General features: G+C 40.1%; 1 protein-coding gene across 1 annotated transcript in view; it reads right to left on the reverse strand.

The window, feature by feature from the left end:
* Nucleotides 1-669: 669 nt before the first annotated feature.
* Nucleotides 670-16,546, reverse strand: part of ZFYVE21 (zinc finger, FYVE domain containing 21) — a 17,114-nt gene continuing 1,237 nt past the window's right edge. Inside the window, exons 2-9 of the mRNA XM_010008165.1 lie at nucleotides 16,355-16,438; nucleotides 9,799-9,849; nucleotides 7,685-7,853; nucleotides 5,892-5,967; nucleotides 5,133-5,224; nucleotides 4,261-4,314; nucleotides 2,667-2,809; nucleotides 670-1,434 (exon numbers count right to left, since the gene is read on the reverse strand). Coding sequence (XP_010006467.1) covers nucleotides 1,399-1,434; nucleotides 2,667-2,809; nucleotides 4,261-4,314; nucleotides 5,133-5,224; nucleotides 5,892-5,967; nucleotides 7,685-7,853; nucleotides 9,799-9,849; nucleotides 16,355-16,438 — 705 coding nt within the window. The 3' untranslated portion in view covers nucleotides 670-1,398. The remainder of the gene's footprint in view (nucleotides 1,435-2,666; nucleotides 2,810-4,260; nucleotides 4,315-5,132; nucleotides 5,225-5,891; nucleotides 5,968-7,684; nucleotides 7,854-9,798; nucleotides 9,850-16,354; nucleotides 16,439-16,546) is intronic.

Raw genomic sequence — 16,546 nt, forward strand, 5'->3', positions numbered from 1 at the left:
CAGTGCTGTAACTTGCTTTTACCACAGGCTAGCATTAAACTGTATATATTGTGGTGAAAAGTGAAAGGGTATTATTGTTGAAGAATTTGCTACATGAATGTGATGATTTCAAGAGCCTATGATACACTAATTCAGAGAACATGTAAATGTGCACAATAAAGTACTGCTAAGGCATGGCTGCATTCTCCAGTATTCTTATATAGGCAGCAACAGAAGATGTGCCTTTGGTCACAGTCTACAAAAAAAAAAAAAAAAGTATTTCTAGCTTGCTGTGTTCTGTTAACTCAGGTTTCCTCCTTGTTTTGCCAGCCACACAGAAAATGATTTGCCAAACAATTCTGGAACCTCCTTAGGCCAGTTCTTTGGTATTCCAGCTGTGACAAATTAATACTTGCCTGGAAATGCTCTCCAGGGTGCTTTACACACAAGCTGGCAGCTGAGCTTCCTGTGCTCCTTCACTCAATTGTTACCAGTGGAGAAAAAGAGAAGGCACAAAGACTCTTGGCTCAACATGTCCAGCCAGAGGATTCATCCCAATAGTTGAACAAATTATCAACACTTAACTAAAATTAGGGTGCTGTTTATAAGAAACCCAATGTTTCAGACTTTAGAGACCATAGAGTATCCATCATTAAAGACATTACATATTGTGAAATTAAGTATCACCTCTTTTTTTTAAATAAGTGAATTAATTTATTCATATTTGTACATTAAATGGTATATAATTTCAGAGAGCATTACAGTTAGATTAACAAAAGCTACTTACCAAAAAGAAAATACAAAACTAAGAATTATTCTGGAAGCTTATTTATTACAGAGGGAAGGTTTCATGATCATGTCCATATTAAGTCAAATTTGGTGATATTTGTTGAAATCTTCTGATGTTAAAAATGAAATGTTTAAAAAAATCCAAGTGACTCCTATAAAATCATATCTAAGGCAGATATTTTTATTATACATTGATTTAAAACATTTGGATAGAGGGAGAAACCTGAGATCTATACCCAAAAGCTATTCTCTGCAGAAGAGACATACACATTTGTTTGCTTTTTCAGCAAACAGTATATATAATTGTTACTAAAAAAGTTGTGCTGTACATTAGCTGTAGTGCAGGTCACTTTCATATTAAGTGCCAATAAAGGCTTTAACAAAATATACAAAGTCTTAAAAGGTGAGGCTGTTTAAAGCATTAATTGTATACATATTGCACACTATAGTGAATACTCATGGTTCAGAAAATACTCACATTGCATTTGCCAGTTCTTACACAATGAACTGCACTGGAATGAGAAAGGTCAGGAACAGCAAATGTTACCAGCTGTCGAATTAGCAAAGAGTGAGAGGCAGGTCCATGGGGGCTGGTGTCTTCCTTCCTTCAAGTGGCCAAGAGTGCTGTTCTCACTGGTCCCGGGACTCGTACAGAAGTTTTGTTGCCTGACGTGAAGACAAATGTCACTTTATTAACTCGTTTCACTTGCAGCCACCTCATCTCCATCCTACCCCTCCAAAAATTTCCTTTAAACCCAAGGTTTAAAGTTCTTCCTCTGCTATTTAGTTACTCTAAGGAAAAAGTCAGAAGTAGTATTTCTGAGATTTCAGTAACCCTTCTAAACATATACAGTAAACAGTGTTATTCTGTTCTATATTTCTCCTAGCTCCTTCTGCTTCCCCCTTGCAAAGTTTTGGTGAGATGTTCCACTTGTCTCAAACTACAGGATCAAGCAACCCCCTGTGCTGGGAACAAAGGTGCATTCTCTACCATCAAGTCGTTTTCACATGCTGTTAACTAGGACCACGGAAAGTCTCACTGATCAGTTACTCAAAACTCTTGTCAAAGGAGACAAAACCAGTGTGGGAGGCTGTTCAGCTTATCCATAGAATACTGGTTCTCATAATATTTGTAGCAGCTGCATTCCCTGTGTAAGATGAGTGAGAACAGATTTAAGGAAATGCTGAATGATACTCACAGGGCAACACAGAGTCTGAGTGTGCTGTGCTGAACACAGATGCTGGGGTTAGGGGGGGCTGGTAAGCTTAATGCTGGTAAAGAAGCAAACAGCCGCACACCTGCATTTGCAGACAGCTTGTAAATTACAGTTCTAATTATCAGTCAGATGAAGAAATTTCCAGAACTAGTTGGAGTGGTTTTGGGTTTTGTCTCCCGTAACTGTGACTTACGAAATAATAAACTTCAGTTTCATTAGCCATTCAGTGCCTAACAGCAAAAGATGAAACAGTCTTCCACAGGGCCCTGTCTCCACTCCAGTTCTCAAACATCAACAACTTCTCTGAACCTTCATAAAGCAGTGAAAACAATTACCTGAGTTTAGATTCAAGAGACTATTTCATAATGCACATCCTGCAGTGAGTAAGAAAAACCTAAGGAACTTGACAGTCTAATTCCTACCTTCTTTACACCTAACGACATACATAAGATCTTGGGAAAACATTTGCAGTGCTTATCTTCTCCAGGTATCCGAGCATAACACTATAGTCATGTTCATAACAACCACCCACAGCCTCTGTTTTCTTATGCAACAAGGCCCTAAAATCCTTATGTAAAAAATAAGAGGCTCCTAAGGCTGCATACTCTCTTGACAGCTACTAAGCACCCAACTTGGAGGGTTTTTTTCTCAGATTTCCCAAGTGCAGCCTCCTGTGCTCACCTTATGCATGGCTGCCAGCCAGCTTGCTGACAGCTTCTTGTTACAGCTGAAATCTTCACAGGCTGTAAATTTCATCTGCGTTAGCTCCTCTGATCCTGGCACCTTATACTGCAGAGTCATACCTATGGCACGAGTATTACCTCCTGGAAAAAAAGCAGAAGAATCTTGAACAGCAACAGGTTTTACTAAGTAACACAAGTTCTAATAAGCAGGTTTGAAGAAAACAACCTCACCACTTGATTCGAATCACTAGCAACTGCAGGTGCACTAGCAGTGACCCCGGGGGCTAATGCCAGGCAAAGCATGTACAGACTCAATACTGTTTATTCTCTGGCAATCACTGAGGCAGAACCTGTATAAACCACCAGGTCAAGCCACCAGCTACACATGCTGAGAATACCCTCATGTTTTAATGTTACCGTGACTTAAGTAGATGCCATAGTTTTGTGCTGTAGCCTGCAGTCTGTAACCTGAATTACTGGTGTCCAGTTAGACTGATCTCCAAGAGGGATCTCTGCTTGACACAGTCTGGCACAGCAGCCAGAAGTCCCTCCTACTTGGCAAAGGTTGAGAAAGATGCTTACGCAAGACTAGGCAACAACTGGCAACGTCATTTACTTCCTGAAGGAAATCTGCGGCAAAAGACTTTGCTCAGACACCGGCGTGATAGCAAGATGTTTGTATCTCTCTAGCTGCACAGAGATTGAGATAAACCAAAAATACAGAAATGAAACATAAGCTTTGTTCAGAATGCCACCCTTGATTGGCAGAGTTTCCTGAAGAGCACAAGCCAAGCCTCACGAACAGCACCACTGGATGCAGAACGACACTGCAAAGCTCTTGTTACGAGAGGGCTCCTGGAGGCCATTGCTGCAATCATCAAAAAGCCAAAGACAAATCCACCAAAGAACCTGGAACCTGGTCAAAAGCCCAACAAGCAGCATTTCTAAAAGTAGCCATTTGCTGTTCCTGTAGGATAAACTGAAATCCAACATCATCCCTCACTCCCCTGCAGCCACCTGGTCAAACTAACAGATTAAGGGACTACTTAAAGATAAACCAGTGGAAATCAAACACCTACAGCCTTGAACAGTTTGCCTAGGTCTGGCATCCCAGGACGCTACTGAGTCAGGCAGAACACACTTTACACAACAAGAGGTTGTATTTTTTAAGATGTGTGAGAGCAACCCACTAATTATTTATTCAGTGCAAAGCTCTACTGGACAGTACACAAAAATACATGAATTTCTGGTAGACAATTCAGCACACCTTTGCTGAAGGAGATGATTTGTAATACTGTGTGCCAATAAAGATAAGAGTTCTCATCTTCCCTTCTCTCTTCCAGCAGGGACAGTAGCACACCTGGTCTAAAGAAGACCTTGAATGTTTTTAGTTCTCCAAAAAGTTAGAAAACATTAATTCTCAGTTTATTACACAGACAGATGTAAATGAAGAGATACATGTCAGATTTGAACAGCACTTGTCCTAACAGCTTTGGATCAAGCAGAAAAACTAGCACTGCAGGGGAAGACAGATGGGAGGGGGACCATGACAACATGCTTCGGTGTGTCATGCTCAAAGGACCTGGTGATACCTTCAGTAATATGCTCGCTCTCCAGAAGGCTGGTGTAAGTGTGAATATCTTTTTCTACATCACGAAGGAAGGCAGGCAAGCGAAAAGATAAAGCAGTCAGAGAGCAGTGAACAAAGAATTACAGGAGCATTAAGTAACTCAGCAACACATGTGGTTGATCTGAATACCAAGTAAGTTTATTAAAGTTAACATGCTGTACTGACTGAATATTGCACAGACTGGCTGTCCAATTAGAAAATTCCAGCAGTGACAGAGGTGTTGCTAGAGAACAATTATTAAAAATCCTGACCTTGTTTGTTTCCATTTCAGTGAAATCATATTCAAGTTCATCCTGAAATATTCTAAAATCTGGTAAGAGATGAGGCAGTAAGTAGCTGCCCTCTGATTCAGATATTACCAGTTTCATTTGGCCACCCCTTCATCTTGTATGAAATTAAGAAAGCATAGCTTAATTATTTACCCCTCACCCCAGTTTCTCTGTCACTCTCCTTGCAATTATTTGGAAAAACAGAAGAGAAATCTCAGCTGGATTCTGAAATAGAAGCTACCCTCCTATAAGCTTTTGAATCAACAGAAGTTTATATTTAGCAAAGAGAAAGGATCAAACCAACAATGACCACCTTCACTCAGGTTTATCAAGAAGCTCTCCCATATCAGAGCTGTAAGGCAACTTCTCAATTCTTAGGTTTTCCCCAAAATCCTGGTAGCCACATGGACAGGGCTCCACACACTGCACTCTATCCTGAGAGCAGATGTAACTAACACAGTTACTCCTAAGTCACCAATAACCCAACAATGCACTGGCTTGAACAATAATTACAACTTCATACATTTTTTCTTCATAGTTCACTTGTATTCAATGAAAAAATTACCTCCAGGAGTAAATCCCTCTGTAAGTATCTGAACAGTTGAAATCTGTATAATTTCAATTTCATAGTGGCTGTCTCCATCCAAAACCAGGTATCTACGTAACACAATAAAAACTTTAAAAAAAAAATAAAACACTACAGTAACAAATCCAAATCAAAGGAAAAAATAAACATAAGTCTTGGTGACTGGCTGTTTATATGTTCTTTGGGTGGGGAGGGAGAGAAATCAAGCAGGGAAAATGCCTTTTCTTTGAAGTTCTTCACTTAAAGAAAAAAAAACACCACAAAGCCTATAGTTCAGTGTGCCAGGAAACCCTTTCAAAATACTAGAGGCATTCCTTTGAAGTTCTGGAGGAAGAACAGAACAGAGCTGGAAGTGTTCCAGCCAATCAGTTTATAGGGATGACCAAAGTCATGATTTGGATACAATATTAAACAATGTGGTGCACTGACAGAATCATTCCAAAAGGAGTTTTCTTCAGTGGCTACAGATTTTTCCCTGCCTCCCCCTCTCCTTCCTATGATCCTCCTATGAGCTGGCAAAAATCAGAGCTCCACCTTTCCAAAGCACACTGCTTGTAAATTCAAACAAATTTACTCTAGTAATGCTCTACCTATCCTTTCTGTCAGATTTCTCTGACAATATCCTCACAGCACTTTACTCTTCTAGAAAAAATAATACAGCTGTTATTAGATAATAATACAGCTGTAAGTGCAACAAGAATATATTTTGCAAGTGCAATTTCTATCAATCCTTCTCACCTCTGATTGTTGGAAAGTCGACAAACCATGAGCTCAGATTTATCAGATGTTCCCAGAGTTACAAAGAATGTAGCACCTGAAAAGAAATGTTTTAGTATTCAAAAGCAGAGTTTAAGATGGAAAATTCAAGTATCAAAAAGGGGTAACTAAGTTTTACTCACTGCACCTAACACACTGAATGGGGTGAATTACAGACTAATAGACATGTGAAACTGATTAATATCAACAGAACATTCAAGGATATAAAGCTGCTATTTAATTATCTTGTTCTGAATCATAGGACCTTTCACAATTACTATGTAATTTCTCCCATATGTTGCAGAAATACTGATGATAGCTTAAGATGAATCTTAAAATTAGAGCAGGTTTGGAGATGGCAAAAACAAGTAATTGAAGACTCTACTTTATTGCAATAATGCAAACTATTGTTTCAGCCAAAAAAATCTGGCAGAAGAACCTAACAGCAGGATGTGACCTCCAGGTCTATGTTTAATAAACAGTGAAGACACCTCTTTTTCATTACTGAAGGCTAGCTCTGGCTTAGTTTGAGGTCAATGAACTTCAGCCTTAATGTTCTTTCTGTGCAAAACAGCTCCTTTTGACTTCAGAAAGTCATTGTAGGCTATATTAGCGAAGTGATTCATAACTTAAAATAAAGCAGACTACTTGCCTAACCACTTCACTTCCTCCATGCCTCACGCTCCCTGTTATTACCTAATCCAGATACTGTTGGTCTGGGAAATGAAAAAAACAACAACACAGAGCCCTGCCAAATGGTCTGCAACCCATCTCCATAATCTGAACCATGCAGCCTCAATAGAGCTTCACCTCGCTATCTATTTCACAATTTTACACAGCCTTACCAAGCTCTCAGCATGGACCCCAAGGCTGCTGCTGCAGCCAGAAAGAGGCCACTACAACCATCACCTCTCGGACTGAGATCTGTGGCTCTACAGTAAGTCAGGAACATCTTCAGACTTTAACTGCATCATATGAAAGCAAGCAGGACAAGTTTTATTTTAAAAAAAGTCTTCAGTTTAAAATACATTATTTAAAACCTCCTCTACACCTTCATGAAGAGTGATTTGTGTGTCACATAGATGAATATGCTCCTTTTGGAACCTAGAATCTCCCTAGGAACATTCATGCTAGTCAGACATAAGGTTTAGCTTAGTGACTACACACATTGGCACCATCCTGAGATTTGAGAGCCCACCAAAAGGCACTGAACAATCACAGAATATTTCAAAAACTGAAGACTTAGCTTTCTTAATGTAACTGGAACATGGATTACTGTGTTGCATGTAGTTTTAATGCTATGCAAAATTGACCACTCAGGATGATCTGCCATCAGCCATAGCTGTAGGCCATTGATGAGATCAAAGCTCACAACTGAAGCTTGAAACAAGCATGGTCTTTTGTGAGAAAATATTAAAATATTCTCTATTGTGAAGTACTTTTCATCCTTATTTAATGTAACAGGAATCTGGCTTAAAGACGTATTATTTTAAGAATGCCAACTGCACACATCTGTTCTCAGAGGCATTAGAAATTCCTTTGTCTTTAATTAAATCATTCTTTGTCAACACTAAGTTAGAAGTGTAAAATTCTCTCTAAATAAATGGATAACACAGAATTATTAACTGGAAAATGGGAAGCATGGCAACAAGAAGTATTTAAAGGAGACAAAACTGCAGCTCGTTTCACAGAAGGCATTACTCCTGCTGTCTTTGTTTACCACAGCATTTGACAAAATAAGATCAAACCAGCATATCTATGCATTCAGTCCTTACCATTCATGAGCACTTTAAGCTGTTTGTCATAGAACTCTGTTTCTTTCTGAGAGATGAGAGCACACTCAGCACACTGGCGCACGGGGTCCACAAAGCACATGCGAGGCAGAGGCACTTTTTTACTGCAGCACTTGTCACAGAAGCACTTTCCACATCTCCGGCAGTGATGCTGAGCAGGAGAGAACATCTTGTTTATTTATTTGCACAGGAAACTATTAGGGAATAATTGGATAAAGTAACTACATTAAATCTCTTCCTCCCCAGGAAACAGAACCGTTTCTTAGGTGTAAAACATGTAAGTCAAGGGACAGGTAAAGGAAATGTAACTGCTCTAGAGGGGTATGAAGAAATCTCTGAGGACTGAACACAAAGGACTGAGAGTAGCATAAACAGCAGCATGACAGGCCTTTGTTGGCACTCTCTAAACACACTGCTAAAGCAGACCAGAGAAACACTGAAAGGGCTTCTCCAGTACCCAGTAAAACCTCCACCTTACTGTTAATAAAATTGCAAGAGATTCCTAGATTCTAGATTCCTTCCCACACCCAAGCAAAGATGTCAGGAAACTTCAACTGGAGATCCTATTCTCCCTTAGAATCTATTCTCAAATTTTGCCCACGGAAACGTAAAACCTAAAGCTAGTTCTCCACCAGCAGTATCAGGCAATGCAGTATAAATCCAATGAAGTTGCAAAATCAGAGCTGGTATTCAATGTGTTCCACAACGACTAACTCTGCAACAAGTGGCTTCTGCTCCAAATCACTGCTGGGGTGTGACAGTCCCAGCAGGTCTCCCTGACGCAAGTTCTCGTGTCAGAACAAGTATTCCTCCCAGGCAAGCAGGAACTGATTTGTGGCTCAAAAGCAAGTTTGAAGAGTTTGATACAAGCAACTGATACACTGCAGTTTTGGTCAGTGTTAAGTCTTTCCTGCCAAATATTATGAAAATTTCTCTGGAGTACCTATTTCCCAGAGCTACCTGCATTCCTGATGCTAACACAAGTAAAATGCATCAGCATAAAGAATTGGGACCCTCAATCAAAATGCTCTAACCAACCAACAACCATACTCCTAACCCATCCAACTAGAAGGAAAAATAAGAACTAGGAGAAAGTACACTCCATGATTTAAAAGCACTAGGATAACTGACTAACACCCTAATGCTCCTCAGGCCTCCTGAAAACTTACTTATCTGGTATAACATGTTAGTATGTCTGGTTTACAATTCCTCCTTTCCTCTCCTTCCAAACAATAAATTACAAAACCATTGACTATGTCAATGCACCACAACTCACTCTTTCACACCCTTCTTCACCTTCACCATGCTAAGAGACTGTAAATACAGTTACAGAGAGGAATGAGATTCCCTGCTAAAAATCATTGCTGGCCTTTTTTGGGAGGCTGCTTTCCATCTCCATGCAGAAACCCCAGTATCAGCAGAATGTTCTCCAACAGCAGCAATCTGTACACCAGCACTACAACCACCTCCTTACTTTCATGCAATGAACATCATTTAACTCTAATGTCTGTGCTCTCTTTTCACATAGGGAGCCTACTTACGGCTCACAGCAATCAAGGTGATTTATACTTTCTACTTTAATCACAAATTCCCTTTCCCAAACCTGAGATAAATCCTGTTTTATTTTTAGAACAGAAAGAGAATCTCTGCATTTTAACAATACAGTTTGTTAACATAAGATGAAAATTTGTGACTCCTAACAACATTTTTGCTGACATTTCCCCAACTAATTTTATCTCCCAAAACCAAACTGAATTAGTTGATTTGGTTTCTATGTCAGTACTGCTGTTACCAGCAAACTCTGGCACAAGTTCCTCTCACTCTTCCTTTGAATGTAAATCCTGCGGGTACCCAGTAATTTGGAAAAAACATAACTACATCCTACACACTGAGCAACAAGATGAATTTCAAATAAACAGAATTAAAATTAAAGCAAAAAGATCTCTACTCAGAAAAGGCAGAATAAAAAGAAAAGTACTTTAAGCTGTATCAGACTTTGCATGCTATTCTACTGGTATCTTCTACATTGTAATCAAAATAAGTCTGTATTAGTATTTTGTAACAGTTAATGCTTTACATTTAATTATTTCTCTTACCTTTCTAGTTATGAAGTCGAATTTTGTATCACACTGCATACATCTTGGGCACTAGAAAACAGTACAAATTAATGTTAACCTACCAGATTTCTAAACCTTTAATTCTCCTACCATACACAAAGGCTGAGCTTTACATTATGTCCGAAAAAGAAACACCTTTCAACAAATTTCTATCTTCTCGTTATGGATGGTTTTTATTTATTTTAAAATTTATGCAGCAAAACAATGTCATCCCTACTTGTAAGACAACAAAAAGCTGCCAAACTCATTAGCCCTAAGGAATACTGCATTCTGCCAGCAGTCAGAACTACATTTCAGAAGTATTTATCATGCTTAATTATGTTTGACTATCTAGACAATCATATACTCCAGAGTTGACTGTTTTTATATAACTTGTCAGCCTCACTGTACTACACTGTGATGTTCTCTCGACTCTGTAAAACATTGTTTATGTATTTTAATGCTCTTGATACTTAACAAATTTTTGAAACATGCTAGGAGATATTTGGTTCTCTTCCAAGCCAATGAAGTTTATGCCAGCTACAAAATGTCACTTCCTGAAATATCTTTCCTAAAACAAGCTTACACCCACACTCCCCCCAAAAGAAAAGAAAGAAAGCAATTGAAGAATTGTCTCACAACTAAGTAGAGCTGAAGGGGTGACTTTTTATTTTCTAAACTAACAGAAGTGACTGTTAGACAAATCAAATTTTCTATACAGAAAGTCACCTACCCAAAGGGCTGATACTCAAATGTTACATCACTGGATTTTCATACAGATTTTACATATTTTTATCCACCATATCAGAACTCCCTCTCCAAGGCTTATAATGTAATTATTGATGGATTTATTTGCAAGTATTAATGCAAAATTATGCCTAACACCCGAAGTAGGAGAACATAGTTTTAAAACTCTAGAAATCTAAACTCCTCAAACCTGAACATTTCAGACTACAGCAGAATGTCATCTCAAATTATGCCCCAAGATGAGTAGGTGCTATTTGATAAGAACACAGTGATCATATTTTGCCTTTAATTAAAACATTTCAATACTTAACCATGTATCTTTTAAAAATTCCTTCAGATTACAACAGCTTTTGTTGTTTATTTTAAGGACTTTTCCTTCAGCACATACCCTACCATTGCTATAGGTTCAACAATTACAGCCAAGAAAACATGACAGCAGCTAAATTAAAAATTCTCTAGAAATTTTCCATTTTCTTTTGAAGTGCAAGATTTGTTAATAATTTGCAACAGTTTATACAAAGTCCTCCAATGTCTAAACAGAAGTTTAACAAATTAAGAGAGTAACTGCAGTCACTAAAATGGAACATAAATAGCTACTTGCAAGGTTTGGTACAATAGGTTATGTGTTTCTAAATCCCACACACAAAAAAAGAGAACTAAGTGTCTCTGAATTGTTTCAAATACAATGAATAAAGGCATCCAAGCACCACCTTTCACAACGCCTGCAGAAAAGCTTATTCTAACATTCACTGATTAATAACCTTCCGCATAAAGCAACTTCAGCATTCCCAAGGTTACACCTCTGTAACAAGTAGCACTCTATAGCTAACAGTACATTTTACTCTACACTGATGTGGATTTAATGTTTTACTTTTTGACATTTGTAACTTAGTAGTTTGTCTGGGAGCTGGATGGGGCAAGAACTTTGGTATACTTGAATTTACCAGGAGTCTCAGCTCATTTTTGTAATGAAAATATGCTGGGTTTTGGTAAAAAATTAGAAAACAAACTAGGGAAAAAAACCCACACTTCTGAATGCTGTATTAAGTAGATTTCATACACAATTTTAGGCCAAACATACAAGTTGTGTTTCAGCAAGGAACAAAATTATCCATCCTCTTATTTAATACAAATTCCATAGAAATATCTCTGAATTCTTAACCAATCATGATAATGCTGCCTAATACATAGAGAGCAGTCATAAATAAACCACAAGTCAAATGGCATATGGTAGCAGGCACTGCAAAAGGGGACTTTCCTACAAAAATGTTCTAACAGAAGTAGGCTGGATAAACAGCCCCTTCAAGGCACAGCTTCTACATTGCCTGGAAAGACATCCCATCTTGAATGGTGAATTATTCCTACTCATCTGTGTCAGGACAGAACTGGAAAGTGCATAAGTACCAAATTAAGTGCCAGGTCCTGGGTCAGCACAACCCCAGACACCAATACAGGCTGAAGGGAGAGTGGCTAGAAAACAGTCCTGAGGAGAAGGACTTGGCGGTGGTAGTTGATGAGAAGCTCGACATGAGCCACCAGTGTGTGCTGGAGCCCAGAGAGCCAAACACATCCTGGGCTGCATCAAAAGAAGTGTGGCCAGCAGGGCCAGGGAGGTGATTCTGCCCCTCTACTCTGCTCTGGTGAGACCACACCTGGAATACTGTGTTCAGTTCTGGTGCCCTCAGCACAGGAAAGACATGGAGCTGTTGGAGCAAGTCCAGAGAAGGGCCACGAAGACGATCAAAGGCCTGGAGCACCTCTGCTATGAAGACAGGCTGAGAGAGTTAGGGCTGTTCAGCCTAGAGATGAGAAGGCTCCAGGGAGACCTTAGTACCTTCCAGAACCTAGAGGGAAACTGGGGAGGGGCTTTTCATCAGAAAAGATAGTGATAGGACAAGGGGTTATGGTTTTAAACTAAAAGAAGGGAGATTTAGGTTAGACATCAGTGAGAAATTCTTCACCAGGAGGGTAGTAAGGCACTGGAACAGGTTGACCAGGGAGGTTGTGGAAGCCCCTCCCTGGAGGTGTTCAAGGCCAGGTTGGATGAGGCTTGTGCAGTCTGGTCTAGTGTGAGGTGTCCCTGCTCATAGCAGGGGGGTTGGAACCTGATGATAACTTGAAGGTCCCTCCAAACCTTAACCGTTCTAGGATTCTATGATTAAGCCTTATTGCCTAAAGGGTTTTTATCACATTTACAGAGAAGGGAGCATGACCTTTGAGTTACTTTTCATGTCTTCAAGGCTTGTTAAAACCAGCACAAATCTGATTTTTTGTCAAGTGGAAACAAAAAAAATATGAAGAAAGAGAAAATGAAAATGCATGCCACAAGTGTATTGATTTCACATACAAACAACACACCACTTATACTAATATTAGATTACTTCATAATGGAAAATATAACAGTTGTTGGATCTTGGTACAAATTTAAAAATACTGAGTTATTTACAAACCGAGTGGAACTTCTCATGAGTTTGCTGAGGTGTGGTAACAAATTTGCATAATCCACTGGATCCATCCAGAGGCGAGAATGCTGCAGATGGACAGGAAGCTGTAGTTGCACTTCATAGGCTTTATTTGTATATGCAATAACAAAGCCATTCAAGAAGTGATGCCAGGCTGAGCTTGTTAACATGGTGAACATTTGCAAATGTGGAATTTTGGAATGTTTGCAATGTGGAAGTTCACAAGCTTGCCAAATCGAACCTTGTAACATGCCTGGCCAAGACAGCTGATGCCAGGGCGGAAACCACCACAATGCAAACATCCAGCCTCCTGATATTACAGCTGAACAATGCCAACTTGCCTGAGCTACACAGGTTTGCCAGCAGTGTCAGCACTGCCCTGTCACACAACTGGTGCTGCCCTGGGCCAGCAAAGGATCCACTACATAAACCTCAGTTCCCTCCTGCAGGAACCCAGGAGCCCCAGGGAATCCCTTTCCCCACATCTGCAAGCTCCTCTCACCCACCCCTGCTCTGAGGCACACAGTGTTCCTCAGCCACACGAAGATCTGGTACACAGCTGGATGTCTCCAGGTTTGGCCACCCCTGCATTCAAGAACACAAGTTTTACTCCGTTTCTAGTCCAACGTTTCTTTAATGGGAACATTGCCCACTGAGCTCTGCTGGTGACAAAGAAATGCCAGGTTAGACAAGGCACATGCAGTGACCAACTTTTAAGCTCAATCTCAAGCTTCATGATATTCAGCACAAGTTTTAATAATATGATTCATTATTGATACTAAAAATACAACTACCAAAGAAGAAAGTCTTCTGTAGTCCCACTTCAGTCTTTCAATTCAAACTTATCAAAATATCTGATATTTTAAGACTGTAAAATCTTGTGATACAATAATTTAAAATTGAAATATATGTCAATGTTACGTCAGTTTTGCAAGACTACTAGCTGCCACAATTTTTAGATTACTTTACTTTTAAAATTAAGCCAGTAAACTATTCCTCCCTCACAGAAATAAAGCTACTGAATTTGTGAGTGCTACTGGCTGCACAAGCATATTTGAAAAGTCAGATCAACTGTTGCTAATACCAGCTGTTTGTCTTGGACAAAGAACATTTTTTTTTTAAATTTATGTTTGACATGGTAACAAGACCCCTGCTGAATTTATTACCTAGATAACACTGTCTCTTTAAATTTTATTTTATTATTAAAAACAAGGGTTTTATAAGCTTCTCTGTATACCATGTATCTGCTTTATTTAAAGTTGGTAAGATATTTGACAATAATTAGCCAAAGGGATGTCAGAATTTCAGTACACTTTAAGAAATCCAGTAAAAGAAATTTTACAAAATAACAATAATGTAAGATTAAAAATATGAGTTAATAAATTCCAGTAAAATGTTTGCTTATGCTACACTTCAATAGCAAGTATCACTGAGTCTGATGCAAAGGCAACATTCAATCACAAAATATCATCAGCCTATTGACCAACAGACTAGAGGGAAAAAGTTGAATTTTAAGGAGAATGAATACCTGCCATGAATAACTGTAAGATAAAACTGGAACTAACACATACAAGAGTAATAAATCTAAAATACACAAACTTAATTCTTAAATAGATCTAACTAGTTTAAATAAACCCCATCACGATCCTCAAACAACCTTTAGTTGAATTAAGACAGTATGATGTGTTAGACTGAGTTAAAAGTATCTTAGGTTTTAAAAATCAAGCTAGTCTGCTATAACCAAGGAGTACTGAAACGTAAGGCTACATTTCAGACGGTCAGGGCGAAAACCAACTTCAATTTAACTGTTACACAAATTATATCCACTAATGATGATGTTCCAAGGTGAGTGCACGCAGGGCAAAGCAAGGCACCAGCACAGCAAAAGGTACTTCCACTCAACACACTGGGAAACCACTTTCCTAAGAACTGCCCAGACTTTGCTACAAGCTCGCTGACAAATACACACCCCATCTGCAACACACCCAGGGCACCACACCACATATGGTGCCAGCTGGGTGGGAGCCCCAAGAGCTGAGCCTCGATACCTTCAAACGACAGGCTCTCCAGCCACTGAACATTTTGTCTTATCTACACTTCATAGAAACACAGAATGGTTTGGGTGGGGAGAGACCTTCAAGATCATCCAGTTCCAACCCCCCTGCATGGGCAGGGACACCTCTCACCAGACCAGGTTGCTCTGAGACCCATCCAACCTGGCCTTAAAGGCTTCCAGGGATGGGGCTTCCACAACTTCCCTGGGCAACTTGTTCCAGTGTCTCACCACCCTCACACTGAAAAATTTCTTCCTAATGTCTAGATTTATGTAGGGAAGAAAAGAACAGTTTCCCACACCCCTCTTCCAGTTCTGATCCATTTCCCCTTGTCCTATCACTACAAGCCCTTGTAAAAAGCCCCTCCCCAGCTTTCCTGTAGGCCCCCTTCAGATACTGGAAAGCAGCTAGCTATGAGGTCCCCTTGGAGCCTTCTCTTCATGTAAGACAGATACCCTGTTGCTACTGAGGGCAGGGCATATTTGTTTTTTATCCTCCAAGTATGGAGGAGAATAACTGGAGAAAACTCACACAAAGTATTTCAGCAGACCGTTTGTTTAAAATAAGTTGACTTTTTCATCACTTTCAGAAAAAGGGGATGTTATTTTGGACAAAACCAGCAACTGACTCACTAGCCATGCACCTTCCAACAGTAAAGGTTAGTCTGAGCTGCAGGAACTGTGGAAGCAGAGTCAGTCTCTGGAGTTATTACTTTTACACAGAAATGTTTGCCTCAAGTGATACCAGGTAGGGACAAACTTTTCTTCCTCATTCCTAACCACGGAGGACACAGTGTTCCCATGCAAAACAGACAAACCATGCCAGTACCCGGCAAAGAATGCTTTTCTTTAATGATTCCCTGCTTAAATTCATACTGCTTCATAAAAAATGCATCTTAATTCCGGTCACATTTAAATGCACTGGCATGTATCCACACCACAGAACGCTGGCAGTAAGTAAATCAACAAACAATTGATTCTAAGCTGCATTACCTCCTAGCTGCAGGGTCTGGCCACACGCAGCGCACGTTACACTGAATGTAACATCACGATCACGGCGTTTCCTTGAAAGGTACTGAACAGCAAAGTTGACTGAAGCGGTCTGAGTTACTCGATACTCATTTAGCACTAATAAAATTCCACCTGGGAGCCAGGAAAGCTGTTCTAACTTCGCCTGGTTGCCTTAAGAATTCGCACCTTCTGTTTCTAAGCCAACACGGTCCCCAGAACAAGCCCTACGAGGATTTTTAGGAGGGTGCTGCACTAGCTGTTAATGCCGCACGGCTCCCCGCACCTGTAGCTCGTTCAGTCCCTCACTGACCGGGGCCCCGGGGCCCTGCCGAGCGAGTGACGGCCCTGCCCGTCCCAGCCCGTTGATCTAAGGGACAAAAGTTGCCGTTTGCAACTACAAACCCGCACCCGGGGGGCCCGACCCACCGCCCGGCCCGTGCGGCGAGGCCGGCCGAGCCCGGCCCGCCCGCAGCTC

Source organism: Chaetura pelagica, unplaced genomic scaffold (assembly GCF_000747805.2).
Source record: "Chaetura pelagica isolate M959 unplaced genomic scaffold, ChaPel_1.0 scaffold242, whole genome shotgun sequence".
In the NCBI taxonomy this organism is placed as follows: domain Eukaryota; kingdom Metazoa; phylum Chordata; class Aves; order Apodiformes; family Apodidae; genus Chaetura; species Chaetura pelagica.